The sequence below is a fragment of the Molossus molossus genome, unplaced genomic scaffold, assembly GCF_014108415.1.
Source record: "Molossus molossus isolate mMolMol1 unplaced genomic scaffold, mMolMol1.p scaffold_m16_p_20, whole genome shotgun sequence".
Classification (NCBI taxonomy): domain Eukaryota; kingdom Metazoa; phylum Chordata; class Mammalia; order Chiroptera; family Molossidae; genus Molossus; species Molossus molossus.
In genome coordinates, this window is record NW_023425356.1 from 51757124 (window position 1) to 51776084 (window position 18961).

The 18961-nt window shown below is 46.8% G+C and overlaps 1 protein-coding gene across 6 annotated transcripts in view; it reads right to left on the minus strand.

Moving 5' to 3' along the window:
* DCAF6 (DDB1 and CUL4 associated factor 6) overlaps positions 1-18961 on the minus strand; it is a 74401-nt gene that overhangs the window by 22703 nt on the left and 32737 nt on the right. For 5 of the 6 annotated variants that reach the window (XM_036273147.1, XM_036273145.1, XM_036273144.1 and 2 more), the window contains one exon: positions 8716-8775. The exons of the other annotated variant lie outside the window; for it this stretch is intronic. In XM_036273147.1, the coding sequence (XP_036129040.1) occupies positions 8716-8775 (60 nt within the window). The remainder of the gene's footprint in view (positions 1-8715; positions 8776-18961) is intronic. 6 annotated transcript variants of the gene reach the window in all.

An 18961-nucleotide genomic window follows, 5' to 3' on the forward strand; every position in this document is an offset into this window, starting at 1 on the left:
GTTACTCCTCAGAAGCGATGAGTAACACAGCACTGGAGACGCCTGGAGACGCGGTCTCTCCTCCCTCTCAAGCATCCGGGGACACAGCTCCGTTCCCCACTGACCAGACCGCAGGCTTTCAGCACCAGGGCACTGTCGACCGCGGCTTCAGAGGGCCCTTCTACATCGCAGTGACCACCCTCACTACACGAGCTGGTGCTGTTGGCGAAGAGTGCTCTTCGCCAAGGTGAACGGCACCTGACTAAAACACACGCTTCAGAAGCACAGTGATAACCACATAAGAATCAAGACAATATACAGTCCTGGGAAAGACTTCATTTTTCGGAATTAGAAGTGAATAGTAAATAACATAAGATTCCTGACAAATTTAAGAGATTCCTTCCAGAAATGGTACAAAAGCCCTTTTGTCAAGCAAGCGAATTGGCTCAGAAAAATTTGAATATGAGCTGGAATATGATTTGAAAGCAGCTTCTTTCAGCTTCATTTTGGTTAATTAGGTATCTTCCAAGCCTTTCACAAAAGAACCACAAATTAACATTGTGATAATGCTGTTTTCAAACCACTTAATCTGTGCATTTCCACTACATTATATTCATTTGTGGTTCTAAAAAACCTGTGCTAACAGTAGAGCCAAACATGCTGTCTTGGTAACTAGCTTTACAGATCCTGTTTATTCTACATCCTGAATGTTTCTCGAATCCCTTCACCTGTCTCCTACTTATTTCAATCAGCAGGTTAGAACCTCTGTCACCAGGAGAACCTCCTAAGGGTAGTCTCTAGTCAGTTCTCCCTACTGGGTGGAACAAGCCAGACCAGGCTACACTCCCTAATTCACACCCTTCATTAGCTTCCTGATGTTCTTAAATATAAAGTCCCAAACATGAAGATGTCCAAAACGTCCTGTCCACCTGGGCCCACCCCACCACTCAACGTCAGAGCTCGCTGCAACCATGCTGGCTCCTCCAGCTGTTCTAAGGTTTGTCCAGGCCCGTGCCCCTGCTGTCCGGGGACCCTTCACCCGACTCGGCCTGGCCCATCTTTCCGATCCCAGCTGCCATGCCTTGTCCGCAGGATGCCTTACTGGGCCCCCTACCGGAAGGGCCGAAGACTCTCTTACACGTTCCCCACTGCACTCTGCTATTCCCTCTTTCTGACGCTCAGCGCACGTCCATTTATTTGTTCATCATGTCTCCACGGGTGGATGAGGCCAAGCACAGTTGTAAAGACCAGATGCCAGAGCCGAGCTGCTGGGTCTGCATCCCATTCCTAACTCTACACCACTTGTAGTGGTGACCTGGGGCACACTTAGATGAGTTTTCTCATCTGGAAAATGGGGATAATAAAGCCCCTACTGTGTAAGGTTGTGCTGAGGATTACATAAAATAACATATAAACATTGCTCAAGGTAATGTTTGGCACAAAGAAAATGCAATATAAATGTCTACATTGTTATTATTGTTATGATTAACCAACTCTTATTAATAATAGTGTTGCTGTCAATCAATTCTATGTTCCAAGCAGAGAGAGCACTAGCTTTATTCACTCATGGGTCCTAGAGCCAAGCCCAGTACTTGCCACCAGTAGGCAGACATTTAAGTATCAGCTGGATTAATAAAACAGACATTTACAAAGGTGGCCCCAGGACTAATCTCACTTGTCTTTATATATTTCTTGGGATCTTGGTTTCTTCATCAGTAAGCTGAAGGTAATATTAGCATGATCTCATTAAATGAGAACAGATGCTATAATACATGTAAAATTCTTAACACAGGACCAGTCACACACTAAAAACCCAAAAAAATGTCTGTTATTTTAACCACAGACAACTCTTACTTAGAACACTAACTGGAGATACAACACTGATTTGGCTGGCAGGAGAATGTAACGACGAGTGCATGCAGCGAAAATTAAACAGCGTTAACTTTCCAAAGCTAAGTCTCCCCTGCTCTTTGAAATTTTGCGTTAGGCACCTTTGTTTTGACAAAAGACCTACAATAGTACCTGTTTTCGCTAACCAAAAGATTTCGCAAGAGGGTTTTGCTGTTATGGAAAAAGACATCAGCCTTTGTTTTGCATGGACCATGACAGAGGCTCCGTCCTGGGAACCACACTCAGAGTCTCAGCATCAACCTGCTGGAGCTCCGAACTGGGCTGTACCTTCACTGACGCTACCAGAGCTCTGAACTGGGTCTGCACCTTCACTGACGCTACCAGAGCTCTGAACTGGGTCTGTACCTTCACTGACGCTACCAGAGCTCCGAACTGGGTCTGCACCTTCACTGACGCTACCAGAGCTCCGAACTGGGTCTGCACCTTCACTGACGCTACCAGAGCTCCGAACTGGGTCTGCACCTTCACTGACGCTACCAGAGCTCCGAACTGGGTCTGCACCTTCACTGACGCTACCAGAGCTCCGAACTGGGTCTGCACCTTCACTGACGCTACCAGAGCTCCGAACTGGGTCTGCACCTTCACTGACGCTACCAGAGCTCTGAACTGGGTCTGCACCTTCACTGACGCTACCAGAGCTCTGAACTGGGTCTGCACCTTCACTGACGCTACCAGAGCTCCGAACTGGGTCTGTGCATCTGGGCTGTACCCTCACTGCCGCTACCAGAGCTCTGAACTGGGTCTGTGCATCTGGGCTGTACCTTCACTGACGCTGTGCTCCCTGCGTGTACTACACGTTGATGCTCTCTCAGGTTTCCTGTTGTCTGGCAGGATCTGGTCTGGCAACGCCACCCACTCTTCCATGGTTACTGGCAGTCGCTTCCTCGCTTTATGCCGCCTGGCTCACGGAAGGGTCCCCAGGAACCTCTGCTTTCGAAGAGCAGGGCGGCCCGTGTCACACCTGGAAGAACCAGCTCACGAGGCAGGGGCGAGGCCCTTCCTTCTAGTGCCTAAGTGATGACCAGTTCCGAGGAACACAGATCTCGAATGAAGTTTGATTTCACTAACTTATTTTTTCTCTACAATTTAAAATACAGTATTGACGGGTATATCCCAGTGTGCATACTGACCTTATTTCCCATTAATACAGCAGGCTTCATCATTAGGTGTTTAATAAAAATTGGACTTGTTGGAATAAATGCAATGGCTGTCTGACACATCACCTGAAGCAGCCTTGGCAGGATGCTGTCGCTGGAACAAAGCTCAGTCTGGCGCAGTGTTTCAGCTGAAGGAGACACACCCTCACCACAGGACAGGTCCCCTGTTTGTTTCCCCACCTCCCTACTAAAGCAGTGAGATCTGTTTCACTGGTTTCTGATGTCCAAGCCTCTTTCTGTATGTAAACGCTTTATTAACATCAAAAGAAGTCTGCTTCTGTAAAATAGCATCTAGTGGAGTTATTTACATTTCTAGAGCCTGTAATTAGTGTTCCCCTCTCTTTAACCCTGGGAGAGAAAGGGCATGTCTGCCCAAGGCTGATGTTCCAAACCTCACAGCGCCACGGACACCCACTGAGCCACGGACACCCACTGAGCCATGGCCCTGCAATCCACAGAGAGCAACCTACTTCAGTCGTGGCCGAAGTTAAAGCTCAGGCATTTTCTCATATCCTCTCAGAAATTAAATGTGAAGATCACAGGTTTCTTTAGTTGTTGCTGTTTTAATAGAACAAGGAGAAATTGCTGGCCTAAATATTTTTAAGAGGATCAATTTGTTAGTTTTAATAATATAAGTAGGCAAGAGAAACAAACACATGTCAGAAGAGGACTTTTTCCTACAGGCACAATCAGAAACATGAATAAAAAGGAAAACCAAAACTACTCATTAAGACATGCTGTTCAAACTGAACAAAACACAGGACAGATACCATCGTCACCAAACGAACGCTCTACTCAGCACAGGACGGGGTCAGCGTGCCACACGACCGTGGCTTCGGGGACACGGGAAGGCACTCCACAACATCGTCACCAAACGAGCGCTCTGCTCAGCGCAGGACGGGTCAGCGTGCCACACGACCGTGGCTCGGGGCACGGGAAGGCATTCCACAACATCGTCACCAAACGAGCGCTCTACTCAGCACAGGACGGGGTCAGCGTGCCACACAACCGTGGCTCGGGGCACGGGAAGGCATTCCACAACAGGATGAGAACAATCCGCGCGCTGTAAACATACTTCCCCACCACTTGGTTTCTTAAAAAAGGGTTTGATAAAAGAAAATATGAACCATGGAGGCAACCAGGCAGCTTAGACTAAATATATTTTGTTTGTCAAATGTTGTGCTTTTGTTAAAAATTCAAGATAAACAAGGAAAAACACTAGTTACAAATAACCAGTTCAATGATATGTACATAATTACTGAAAGAAAAAGTATTTTTTTCAGTAAAGTAAGCCATTAAAATTTAAAAATTTTTATTAGTAACATTTTTATCGTTGGTATTTACCCAAATAAAGACACATACCCGCTAGAATGGGAAATTAAAACAACAAACCCCGGGGCCTCTGGAAGATGGTGAGTCCCACCAGGCAACCATCAAGCTGACTTATCAGTTGAAAAAGATTAGTGTTTCTTTAAAAGTAAGGAAATATAAAATGTGCTTAAACAATCACTAGGTAGAACTATATGCAGAAAGAAGACTTATTAACTCTACAACTTGCCCCATTCTACAGGGTAAAATGGAGATCAAGAGTCTTGACAAGGTTAACACTTAAAGTAACAGCACATCTGGGGACATCAACTATCCCCCATACATTCAACCTCTTCTACAAAGATTCTTTCTTATTCTATAAATATGTGCAGTTTTGAAACTACAACCCCACTTGCAAACATTACCTTTCTCCATCCTCTCCTTAATCGAGCTTACTGAGTCCCCTACAGACCACTGCCCCCACTGTTTTAAAGTCTTTCTTCCCAAACCACTGCCAGGGGCTCCCGCACCACCATTTCAGGGATGCGCAGCGCCAGAGCCCCCGCGCCCCGCCCATGGCAGCCGTCTGGCATCCAAGGCAGGTGCTTCCCGCGTACTGCTGACCAGCTCCTCCTCGACTGCTCCCAGGGCTCAGGAAGGCACCCTTCCGCTCACACCCTGTCTGCTCACACCCACCCGCGGGCTGGCCGGCTTCTCCGCTCGCCCTGCTGTGCAGGCGCCTGGTCCACTCACCCTCTCACCCTGGGTGACCGCGCCACTCCCCGGTCTCAAATGCTGCCGGCGAATTTACAATTCCTGCTCCTTACCTCCTCCTCAGACCTCTGGTGACCTCTAGAATCACGGAGCCATCCATCCGTCTGAGACAGCTCCATCTGGACATCCAAAGATACCTCCAACTCAACACAACGTGAAAACCTCGCGTCCCTCTCCCCTTATGACGGGCTGTTCCTCCTGAAATCTCCATCTTGGCTGATGGGATCACTATCTAGACACCTGGATATCACCTTCTCATTCCTTGTTAACTGAATCAAAGTCCTGTCAATTCTGTTTCCTAAGCGCGTCACAAACCTGTCCGCTCTCCTCTCCCACCACCCCTGCCTTAGACCGGACCCCTCCCCACCCCGCCTGGGCGGTGCAGAGCCTCTTGCTCTTACTGTTGTCAATCTCACCCGCTCTGATCAGTCATCTGGAATGCTGCCACACGACCTTCCTCACACACGAATCTGCGTGTCTCTCTCGAGCTGGGATGACGGCCACAGCCGCCCACTGCTCCAGGAATCACTCACCCACCCACTCACCCATCCCACAAGCACGCGCTGTGAAGTGGGGCAGAGGCGGTGCCCGCACCGAGTGTATTGCAGAGCTAGGACACTCGCAGAACACGCAGGAAGATGGGCCTAGACAAACAATCCCCCGAGTGTGTGCTCACAAATGGTGACAAAGGCAGGGAAGGGAAACATGTGAACAGGAAGAGGAAAGGAGAGCGAGCGGTCCTGTCGGCTGGGAGAAAGCGCACCTGAGTGAGACGGGGTGTGTGGCCGGAGGGGAAGCATTCTTGGTCGAAGGAGTGGGAATGACAGAAGGCGTCTGAGGGAGAGAGGCCGAGTGTGTTAGAACTAACGTGGGCCTACGTGGCAGGAGCTCCGCGGGTGAGGAAGAGGAACCCAGGATAAGGCTGGAGGGGTGGGGCCAGGCCATGCAGGGCTCTGTGAGGATTCAGGTGGCTCTGCAGGGCAAAGGAACACGACGACAAGGTCTGAGGCAGAGGAATGGCATGATTCGGTCCACCACTTTTATTTATTTTTTTATTTATTATTTTTTTATCCTCATCAGAGGACATTTTTCCATTTTTTTGTTAAGGCAGAGTGGGAGGGAGAGAGAGGAACAGAGAGAGAGAAACATCAATGTGAAAGGAACACATCGAGTGGCTGCCACCCGCACAACCGACCAGGGCCGGGGACAAACCGCAACCAAGGTACGTGCCCTTAGCGGGAACCGAACCCGGGTCTCTCAGGACCGCAGGCCGACGCTCTAACCGCTGAGCCAAACCGGCCAGGGCCGGTCCACCACTTTTAAAGGTTCACTCTGGCTGCTGGCAGAGAACAGACTACAGCCCGAGTAGATATGAAGAGACCCAGCAAGAGGCTGCCGCATGAGTCCAGGTGAGGGAGACGGGGGAAGGTTCTCTGAACGCTCAGCAGCCCTCCGCAGGCAGGGAGCCTGGAGCGTGGGGGTCCCAATCCTCGGCAAGAGGCAGAAAGGCGTGTAAAGGCTCCGGAGTTAGTTCGCTGGGCTCTGCGCCCATCATCAGCACAGTTCTGCTCGGAGGACCCGCTAGAGACGCTGCACTGACGACGGTCTACCATGGCAGCTTCTGCCAAGCCTACTCAGCATCTGACCTTTTACACAACACTTCTACTTGCACGGCTAAAACACCACCACACCTTACATGAACAGCAACAAAAAAAACCTCTTGATTCCTGCCTCCAAACCAGTCTACCCAAGTAATGGCACAGTCACTGAATCTGGGTGTATCCTTTGTCTCTTTCTGTCATATCCCATAGCATACATAAGTTAGGTACCAACTTAAGTTGAATATAACATTTAATATAATTCCATGGAAATTATTCTATGTGATCTTATAGACTATGAATCTGACTGCAAACTCTCTGGTGGTAACATACCTACCTTTACATTCACATATCCTACAAAAGAGATCACTTGATTAGAGAGAAGTTTTAATATAATACATAATGCTAATGTAATTGTTTCACCTTAAAGTCATTATTCTTCACCGTTAATACCACTACAATAAACGTGTAAAGATAAAACATGCTTATTTCTTAGTTCAATTTGTTCTCAAGAGCAGGAAAAGCTATAGCATAAAAACTACTTGTATAAACAATAATCTAAGATTAGAAGTACAAAAGTTTTCTAATTTTCTTTAAAATTAGTTTGAGTATTTCCCCAAGAATATAGTTAAAATCAGATTTCACACCAAAGGCTCTTCATCAGTGTTTCACTCCCCAACACTGTTTACAGGTGAGTCATCCTGCGCATGGACACAGTGAGCCGAGGCAGCTCTTGCTTTCGTGCTCGGTTACTATTCAACTTTCAGAAAAGCACCAGACCGTGTCTCGGGCTCCGCTCCAGGCTCCCCTGCTCCAAACGCAGTGGAAGGCAGCAGCCCCCTCCCTTCTGACCGAGCCGTGGGGCTCGTGCTGCCATTCGCAATGCATCCCTTCCGGTGCAGGCTACCCGGAGCTCACCACCGGAAACTGAGACATAAACCAGGTCTCGAGCCCACAGCAAGGTAGTAGTCGCAATGCATCCCTTCCGGTGCAGGCTACCCGGAGCTCACCACCGGAAACTGAGACATAAACCAGGTCTCGAGCCTACAGCAAGGTAGTAGTCGCAATGCATCCCTTCCGGTGCAGGCTACCCGGAGCTCACCACCGGAAACTGAGACATAAACCAGGTCTCGAGCCCACAGCAAGGTGGTAGTCGCAATGCATCCCTTCCGGTGCAGGCTACCCGGAGCTCACCACCGGAAACTGAGACATAAACCAGGTCTCGAGCCCACAGCAAGGTAGTAGTCGCAATGCATCCCTTCCGGTGCAGGCTACCCGGAGCTTACCACCGGAAACTGAGACATAAACCAGGTCTCGAGCCCACAGCAAGGTAGTAGTCGCAATGCATCCCTTCCGGTGCAGGCTACCCGGAGCTCACCACCGGAAACTGAGACATAAACCAGGTCTCGAGCCTACAGCAAGGTAGTAGTCGCAATGCATCCCTTCCGGTGCAGGCTACCCGGAGCTCACCACCGGAAACTGAGACATAAACCAGGTCTCGAGCCTACAGCAAGGTAGTAGTCGCAATGCATCCCTTCTGGTGCAGGCTATCTGGAGCTTACCACCGGAAACTGAGACATAAACCAGGTCTCGAGCCTACAGCAATGTAGCAGTAGAGTTTTACAAGTTCAAATAGCCTTTTCTAAGTCACCCACTAGGTAATACATTAACCTCACACCCACCATTCCACACAGTTGTGTGATAGATACCTAGAATAAGAAAATGGGTAGAGTTTATATCCACTGCAGTCTTAGTAGAGAAAGAGAATTCAGATTTGGCACAGGGGCCAAAGGCAGACATTAACTCAGCTTACATAGAAAATGACCTGTACAGGTTAAGGGCCTTGGCACAATACCACCGGGGGCACTCAGCCCGCAGAACACTGCCTCTCAGACCGTCTGGGAATGACACGCTCTGGGAGAGGGCGTGGTCTAGACTCGGCAACAGGACTACGGATGATGGCCTAGCGCATCCCCTGCTGCACGCACCCTGCTGCTCGTCAAGTGACAGGGATCCGAGCTGTTTGTTAACCACAGAAGGAGGAGAATCTGAAACAAAAATGAGATTTCCACTTAAAAGTAAGCAGCAGACAACTGCACTGCAAGGTCATGATCATCTCTAAGCTTAAGAAACAAATGTACAGGGTGGGGAGAGAAGCAAGCACTGCGGTGTTTCCCGAGCAGTGAGTAAGCAGGGCAGGTGCTGAGGATACATCAGTCCAGCAAGCAGACAGCAACTTGGAGCAGGAGCTGAGTAAGTGCTCATCTACTTCCATGCATACACTTCTTCTTAAGTTCACTCAGCACAGGCACGAGGGGCAAGGGAGGTGAAACAGGAAGGGGCAAGTCCTCCACTAAACAGAGGACTCCCTGTCCCTCTCGACCCTCACCAGCTCCTAAGCTGAGTTCGTTCTGGATTGGAGGGTTCAAACATGAAACGAGGTGCTCACTCCACTTTACTAGATGTTGTCTGTTACACCCCCGAGCTGAAAAAGGAGCTCAAGTGAAGGTGTTAGACCAAGAAAACGTTTATGAAAGAAACAATGAGGTGGAACACAGACAACTACCACTCTATGATATGTGTGCACAGTAAGTCTGTACTCTGAAGTCAAGGTAAGAAGTGCTTAAATGGTCTGGGCTTCATGCCAATGTCCATCCACCTTGGCTCCAAATAGAACATTTTATTTCTACTCTTTGATACACTAAGTTTCTAGGTCAGAATTTGTTTTATAAACAGGCTCTACTGTTGTTGAAAAAAGCGGCATGATACAATGGGGAAAGTACTCATCTGGAGTCAGGCACCTTTTATTTCATGCTGGTTGTGACAATGAGTTCTGGACACAGAACAAGTCCCAACACTCGTAGGCTTAGGCTTCTCCTCTGCTCCTGGGCATCCTGGGGACCTGGCGCCTGAGCAAGGCACAGGGAACAGAAGGAGGTGGCAACTGTTTCTGACTTGGGTCCCATGTCCTGGGGGGCTACAGGAAAATGTGGGTAATGAGCATAGCTGTCCCTCAGTGTAGAAATGTTTCCTGGTTTCTGATAGCCTATGGTCTAGTCCTTGGCAAGTGCTGTGAATGAAACAGAAACCCAGCAGGAACTGGTTGATGACCAGTTTCCATTCATACTGGCATCTAATTCCCCCAAAGGTAGATATTTTGAGTTAAGAGTGTCCTTAACTGAATAGCTAAGAGTTTTCCAATATATCCTGGATTCTCGGAAATTTTGTATCACTTGACTATTTGTGCATTTAGAAGTCTGAATCCTGCTACTGGGACCACTTGTCTCAACTTCAGTCCGCCTCCTGATACAACCAGTTTGCTCAGAGGTTTTTTGTACTGCTAGATTCTGGTACAGAGCATGGTCATCACTTGAGTAATAGCTTTACTTATCCTCACTTATCACCTTTCACCAGAACGTGCAGGTCAACAAGTCTGCACCACACCACCAAAGCAGCAGGAGCTGTGGTACCGCAGCCTCGCCATGACTACCCAGGCTTTGCTTCCTCTACAAGATGTCTCATTTATCCACTGCAGGGCTGGGCACAGCAATTCTATGCTGTTTTTGAATAGATGAGTTAATTTTTTCAGAAAAACAAAATTATATTCTTTAAAGAAAATCACAGCAAAATGTGAGTCGGAGTAAGATACACATCGGAAAACCCTCCTAGACAGTCTCCTATGAAATATTTTCCATCCCTTTGGGTCTATGATACATTTTATTGTGCCCTCGCTTAAGGATGAAGAGCCCTATGAACTCTCCAAGCAATCTTTTACAATCTTTAATTTTTCCATTAATTTACAGAACATATAAATCTCATGAAATGAAGTGTATCTTATTTATTGAAATAAAGTTTAGGAAGTAGTAAGTCTCTAAAAAAGTTGATGAAGGATCTAGAATGCTGTCATCACCTCCTAAAGGAGATAAAATATGAACCAGGTTTCTGCTGAGACAGAAAGATACTATTAAACTAAGGTTTACTCTGGTTGTGCAGCCAGCCTGCCGTGGACCTGCGTGTACCTGGGGCACGTCTGCTGCTCCCCCCCGCTGAAGACCAGGGCTCAGTACGAAAGCCTTCCCTTCCATTTCTCATCCTCGTGCCCTGCAGCTGGTTTTGGAAAGACTTTGCCTGTCACATGCTTTTGTACACTAGATATTCACCAATACCACACCCTTGACTTTAAAGTTACAGAAATATTTCTAAAAATTCACACAACAACCATCAGAATAGATAATATTTTTAAAACACACTTATTAGCTCAGTGCTGCTTGCTTCATTCAGCTGGTGCATCTGCCCCGTCTCTCTGTGAAACACCTTCTGGAGGTGTGTGACAAAACAGAAATCATCACACTCACATAACAGAAATCTGACCATATGGTGCAGGGATAATTTACTACAAAGTACAGTGTGGCTTGTCAGCTTATTGGAAGTGTCTAGAACTATATTATTACTAGTATTTTATTGATTTTAGAGACAAAGGAAGGGAGAGGGAGAGCGAGAAACATCGATGAGAGAAAACATCAATTGGCCGCCTCCTGCATGCCCCCCTGGGGATCGGGCCCACAACATGGGCATGTGCCCTGACCGGGAATCGAACCAGCGACCTCTTGATGCATGGGTCGACGCTCAACAACTTAGCCACATTGGTTGGGCTATATTATCATATTTAAGGTAGAGATAAACTTTAAGTAAAAGTTCATTCAATAATAGCTCAAGGCGTCTCATGCCAATTACTATATGTTTCTGAAAAGTTTGTTTTGGTCTTGAGAAAGTTCTTTAGCTCTTTGAAGTAAGAATTTTCTCAACTGTAAAAAAAAAGTAATGAATTACAGTCTGACAGGTAAATAACAAAGACTCTTCACCCAGACTCCCTGGGTTCAAATCTGGCCTTTTCCCTCAGTAATACCGTAACCGTGGGCAAGTCATTTAACTCCTCTAAGTCTCAGTTTCTCCATCTGTAAAATGGACATGACCATGAGAGCTACCACATACTGTCCTTGTTAAGGTTTAATGAGGTAATCCATGTAAACTACGTAGGTAGCTCACAGGAAAGGGTTAATTCATGATACTATCACTTGCTTATTTTTCAAAAACATGGTACTGACTGGAAAAAGAAAAAGGAAGCTGTTTTGAAAACTACGGAGCATATTTAAAGTTCCAGGAGATTCGTCACCGCTCTGCTCAGACTCGCGCAAGGTCGTCAGGGAGTGTGCGCAGGGCTCGGCCAACACCGTTTCCAATGGCCTCTGGCTCATGGTTTAACACCACAACGTGGACGCAACGCATCCACCTGAGCAGTGCCACGCGTGACTGTCGTCACGGACACCGCGGGAAGCTGATGTTGGAAAGGGCCTGCTTGCATGTGATTGGGTAAGTGCTGATTTTTTCCAATATGGCTCAGTTTTGGAAAGCCCTCTTTCGGAAATAATCACCAATGTTCCATACCCATTGGGGGTATAAAAATTACTTTTTTCCAATCAGCAAAACCGTGCCATAAAGTGAAAAAACAGTTCCTACCTGCCCCTCTCGGCTGGCTCCCTGCTCCAGTGGGCTCCGTGTGGTCGGGCAGTGCCAGCAGGCTCCACAGGGCGCTGTCACTCTGAGCAGGGGCCAGCCACCCATGACTTCAGAGACCTGAAATGGAAAGAAAGAGCTGGGTTGAAAATCAGCTGTGTGCTAAATGTCTTTGCCACAACTGTTTGTGGCCTTCGTCTGTGACAGACACACAGACAGCTCCTTCCAAACTGAGTGCCGGCCCCGCGGGGCTCTAAGGGGCAGCTGGCCCCTCGGGGCTCTAAGGAGCGGGGGGGGGGGCCCGCGGGGCTCTAAGGGGCATGGGCGGCGGGGCCGCGGGGCTCTAAGGAGCATGGGGGGCGGGGCCACGGGGCTCTAAGGGGCAGCCGGGGCCCCTCGGGGCTCTAAGGAGCATGGGGGGCAGGGCCGCGGGGCTCTAAGGAGCATGGGGGGCAGGGTCGCGGGGCTCTAAGGAGCATGGGGGGCGGGGCCGCGGGGCTCTAAGGGGCAGCCGGGCCCCTCGGGGCTCTAAGGAGCATGGGGGGGGGGGGCCGCGGGGCTCTAAGCAGCATGGGGGGCTCAGGGGGGCCGCGGGGCTCTACAGGGGCATGCCGGGGCAGTGAGTGAAGGCTCTGTGAGCAGGACAGTGCATTAGTATTTATACTGCTCTACTTAGGAGGACAAAGACTTTTTCATGTTGTATTATTTCATGTTGTATTATCATGTTGTATTGCTTTTTCATGTTGTATTATGCCATCTCTGTAAATTATGGCGGGACACACTCTCTTAATACAGCAATAAATGGGAAACTGAGGCATAAAGTAGCCAAATCACCTGCCCAAGGTCATGTAGTTATAGGGCCAGGGACTAGATCTCAGCCAAGTCTAATACCCAGGCAGACATCTGATGAAGGCAAACTCATCGCTTTATGATTTAAAAAATAAAATCACGGAAAGGCTAGAAATGAGTTATGGCATATTTCCTAAAAGCCTAGAAAAAAAGGCTGTTTTTAAAAAAACAAAAAAAACTAAAGTATAAATATTTTAAAGTAATATATCCTGACTGAAAAATAAAGTGTTTGGAAATTAGCCATGAATGACCATGTGTAGGTGTCAAATTCTTTAAGAGCAGTGGTTTCAGAACATGCTTCTGGAGCAGAGGTGCCTGATGGGAGCAGCCAGCGGGGGGGCTGTCCTTCCTCGTCTCCCTTTGGGTAGAAATCACAACGGCGTCACTTTTATATCTTTTGTATTAGAACTTCCACAGGAGACTGATAAAAGATCTCACAGTTGAAGAGACAAAAAAAGAGGAAAACCACTGTTTAAGCATCTTTTAACATCTACCTTCCGGAGCGCATTTTAAACAGCGATTTGAAACCGCAGGTGGCGGCAGCTGGAGCCGTGGAATGCCATTTAGTCCTCAATCGCCAAGAAGTATTGGCAACTAAACAGATATATTCTAGCTGGGATTATCACTAACTAGCACCAGGCCATCCCATTAAAATGTAGATTATTTCCACAAAATGACTTAATCCCACTCCCCTACAAAAATGAGGTATCACAGGTTCATCTTACACAGCCTTTCACAAAAGACCCTCATCAGTCCTGTGTTCTGAAAACAGAATAAAATGTTTCCTAGGCAGTGTGATAATTCAGAAATTCTACAGTTGTGAAAATTGCCTGGTTTCCAAATTTCATTAATTGTGTCTCCTTTGAGCATCTTATATCTAAAAGATTTAAACAGGTGGGAATAGAAATATAATTTACTGACAGTATTATCACTTACTGATACTCTAAAAATATCAAGGTGTAATGAAAAAATCGTTTTTATATATGAAAACTGCACATTCTTCTATTATTAACAAGTTAAAAAATCTAGAATGTTAATTTTTATACTTTCTCTACTGATAGACAATTTTAGGGGTAATAACTAGCATAAAAGAATAGATTACTTAATGTCCATAATACACATATACAAAATTAAATTTAATCACTAAGTATAATAAAATGTTTTAACAATTGTTTTTCAAATAAAACCTATCTCCCTATTGAATTTCATAAATTTAATTCCTACCCTTTTTTTCCTTTGGTTAATCCTCACCCAAGGATATTTTTCCATTGATTTTTTTGGATACAGTAGAAGGGAGGGAGGGAGAGAGAGAGAAACGTTAATGTGAGAGAGACACATCAGTTGGTTGCCTCCTGCATGACCCTAGCCTGAGCTGGGGATCAAACCAGGTACATGCCCTTGACAGGGAATCAAACTTGTGACCCTTTGGTCCGCAGGTCGACGCTCTAACCGATGAGCCAAACTGGCCAGGGCTAATTTCTATTCTTTATTTCTATAATTTGTGTGTTCTGAAATGACAAATTTTGTATTTTTCCCCCTCATATCCAGAATTTTCTAAAGTGGACAGAATATATAGATGTTATTAGTTGTCCTCTGGAACTGACAACCCACTGTTTAACGGTTCTCCTGTGCCATGTGGAAGGGGCACCGCTGAGTGAGCCCAGGGCATGCACGGAGTAGTCGCACGCCACGTCAAAAGCATGAGTCAGATGAAGACCCCACTGGAAGTGAGGGGAGCAAAACCCCTGAGGACACACCCAGGGCCCTGGACACTGTGCATGTGGGCAGCCTTGGGGGCCCAAGGATGCGGTCCAAAAACTGGCAAGGTGTCTACTCTGGTTTAGCTTTTTAAAGATTACAACAAGTTGACTTGTTATCCAACTAGACACTATTTATTAAAATTGATACCTGAAGTTGGGAAAATAGCATCTAATTTCACAGAGACTGTACAATCACCCTAAAGTTTCCTGATTCTAAAAAGAACCTACTTCAATTCAAATGGGTGAACTAGATATGAAGGGTTGAGTGTCCAAACGTAGACAGCTTTGTTTTATACCCAAATTCACTTAAGTTTTGGTATTTTATTTTATTTCTAAGTTTCAGTATTTAAAAAAATTTACATATATAAGGACATTGCATCTTTTCTTATTGGTTTATATGTTCCCTATCTCTTACTTTGAAACAATTTAGCTAAAATTCTAAATACAGCACAAAGTCATAGCAAATGTCTTATTAAATGCCATGATTATAATCTAATCAAACTTTGTCAGCTTCCAGTATAAGAAAAGATTCCTCTATAGTAAAAAAGCAAACACACTAGAGACATCTCTGCTTGACTGCATTAGAAATCAGGCCCAGGATGTTCTAAATGGCACATCTGCACTACAGCTATTTAAGCCCACTCTGTCCCGCCACGGCACGGCATAATGTGCGTCTGTCTGTCGGAGCGCCTGCTGAACAGATGGTTGTCCAGCTCTACTGACAGACAATTAACTCCAAGTAATTAGATCAGAATTTTCAAAGTAATGAATGCCCGCACTCCTCGCTCCTTAGGGTAGAAGAGCAAAGTGTAGTGATCTCACTGGTATGAGAGCCCAGACACACCCTCATTCCGAAACCTAACGCAATGCCTACAACATGGGGTATACAGTGCTTGTGGTCCATCTGGAAAGAGCTGACAGATTATTTTATGCTCTATCTTTCATTAATTCATTCCACAAGTGCTTACTGAGCACTGAGAGCTTTCTGGCCATAGAACCGGGCCGCTCAAACACTCCGAGAGAGAGGCGCAGACTATGCCTGCCTTGGGGTCTCAGAGTCGCAGAGCGGGGGCACGGTCTGCGCAGCGCTTCGCTCTCCTGCGCAGCCGAGAGCAGATTACGGTAGGCGAAAGAGTGAGTAGATATGGACTATGTTCAAATAGTTACAGGAAGGGATGATTGAGTGAGTACTCCAGTGTGGCCAAATAATACTGTAACTCTAAAATCTAGCATAACTCTGCTTATACTGGTTAACTTTTAAAGCAAAAATAAAAATAGAAATGTAATAAGAAAAAAGAAAAGAAGAGGAGGGGAAGGGAGGAGGAGCCATAAATAAGCATAGACACCATTTAAGGGTACAGGAAATTTCAATAGAAATATGAATGCAGGCTCAAATCTTCCTAGCTAATGATCAGAAAGTAGTTCACTAATTATAAAGTAAAACATACTAGCCCCTCTTCAAATACAGATAAAACAACGGCTCATTTCATATTCCCTTCTGGCAAATGCTGCTGCCAGCGTGCCCTCCCACCAGGGGACGGCGGCCAGCACTCTAGGCAAGGAGGGAGCGGCAAGCGGTCTCCAGGGCAGGGAAGCGCCTCGCCACACAGCAGCAGTGTTAGACACCAGCTCGGCCAGCTGCTGGACACTGTGTCAATAACCTGCGGCCCGGGCGTCCTGGGCGGGGCCCTCGAGGGAAGCCTGGCCCGAAGTGGAAGGCGCAGCCAGCTCCTGCTGCCTCTGCTGCTCGGCCTTCTTAAGCCTCAGTTGCTGCAGCCGCTTACGGAGCAAAGCTATCTCGGGCCCCCTTAAAAATTCTGACACGGACAGGGAAAGAAAGGTGAACAAATAGTAATAAAATAGAAAGTAGCAAGAATCTGATTATACATTTGATTATACAAGAAAATAGTAAGAATCTGATTATACAAGAGAGAAGGATATAAATTAAATACAGGTCTCATAAATGAACACTAAAAACAAAATGCTCTTAAAAAAAAGACAGTACTTGTCATTAGGAGATAAAGTATACACTCTTACAAATCCAAATGCTTCCATTTAACTTGACGAATTAAACATACATAGTTCTCTAAGAATATATATTTAAACAGAATAAAAATAAAGTCCCCCATGAGCAAAACATTTTAAAACAAACATACCTTTCTTCACTAATTTCATCTTTTTACAACAAAATACTAAGAAATGAAAACCTGAAAACTATCAGTTATCTCATCTAAACACAAAAATTACTAATTTTATCAAGTGATTATTAAAATTCAATTAGAATGATGAAAAAGTTATACATTTGAAAACAATTCTTGGAACTTGTTAGTGGAGAGTTCTTTAAAAAGCGCAAGCCCCGTATTTCTCAGCTAACACATCTCTGCACAGACTGTCCCCTGCTTCTGCCTCTGGTGCTCAAGGCCTCTGCAGAGCCTCCGGTGCTCTCACGCTGCATGGGGCAGCGGCCAAGGGAAGGGGCCGGCAGGCGGAACGTGGTGGTGCTGCCACAGGTGTGCGTGTCTATGCGTGTCTAGTGGGGCGGTGCGGTGACTGGCAGGGCAAGGAGCGGGGTACAGACGTGGGACGTGTCTCGTGTGCGGGCGTGAGGAGGCCCCTCTCAGACGTGGAGCACACCTGAGGCAGCTGCGTGCGGGAGGCGCCGGTAGGGGAGCGGACGGGCAAGGCAATGGCAGCAGGTGTGACGGGCAACAAGAAGGACCCCAGCACTTCTGGCCTAGGTGACGGGAAAAGAGAGCTGCCAGCTACGGGGCAGGGACGAACAAGGAGGAAGAGGCTGAGTGAGTGGCCTCTGCAGGCTGAGTGATGACATAGGTCAAGGCGGCTGGAGTTAGCAGTTGTTTTGAATGCTGATGACACAATGAGAGAGACCCTGAGAACTAAACTTGGAAGTCACTGCTGACCTTGACTAGAGGTCTTTCAGTGAGATCATAGGGCCACACCTACCGGAAAAGGTTCAAGACAAAGGGAGGCAATGAAGTAGGATCAAAGGCACATGCCCTCCAAGTCTTGCTGCTAATGAGAACCCTGGGGACTGCTGGTGGGGAACAGAGTAGAGAGAGTGGTTTGTGAGCTAATACCGATGTTTCTCTGCTTATGAACAAGGCTGAATCGGGAGGAGAAAGGAAGACGATGCCTGGGAAGAAGTGAAAAAGGCAGGGAGGCTTCCCGAGTCCCCAAAGGGGATGGGCTGCACGGATAAGAGGAATGGTACTGGACAGATGCACAGAATGTCACCCCCAGAACCAAAGGGGCGGCGGAGCACACCGGTAAGAGTCGACAGTTGCAGATTTGATGGTGGAAGCACTCACAATTTCTCTCGGTGACACTGGCCGTAAATCACACAAACTGCTGAACAGCCTCCAGCCTCTTGTACGTACATGACACACCTGCAAACACTGTCTTATCACTGCAGGCATCCATTCTGCCAGGGACGCTAACCTCTCGTTACCATGCCGTCTGTGCATGAAGAGTTGTGTTCAATTAGCCAACTGGTAGCTAAGACTTCACAAGCAATTCAAGTACATCAGAGTCCCTCACTGCTAGCTCTTTCTGGACGTCTCCAGTACTGAGCAGGAGAGCGTGCACTGAGGAATGAAGCATGTGCTCTACGGCAGTGTCTTCTTTTTAGGTAGACACATGTATCACACTTACTGTCAACATAACAGCAGTGCTTTTCACAATATAAAATAGAGCATTATTATGCAGCCATAAAGTCTATCTTTTTACACTTCAAAAGAAATTACCATAAAGACAGAGATCATATCTATGCTGAATTTTGCTATGAAAACAGAAAAATCACAGAAAATTTACCCAACTTCCTGGTTGTTTCCAACCCTCTCTCTTTCACTGCCAGAGGTCTCGTGGGAAAACCAGAAGCGCCATCCTAGACCCACGGGCGATGCAGCAAATGCGCAGGCTCCAAGTGCGAGCAGGCATGGCCCTACCTGGAAGCAAGACTCCGTGCTTCCCGCCTCTAGAAGGAAGAGCCTGTTTGCCTGCTATATGCTGGTTGTATGGTGGCTCTTCTCCCCCTTGCGTTAAAAAAAAAGAGCCCAGAAAAAGAAGTGAACATACAGCTAAGTAGGAAAAG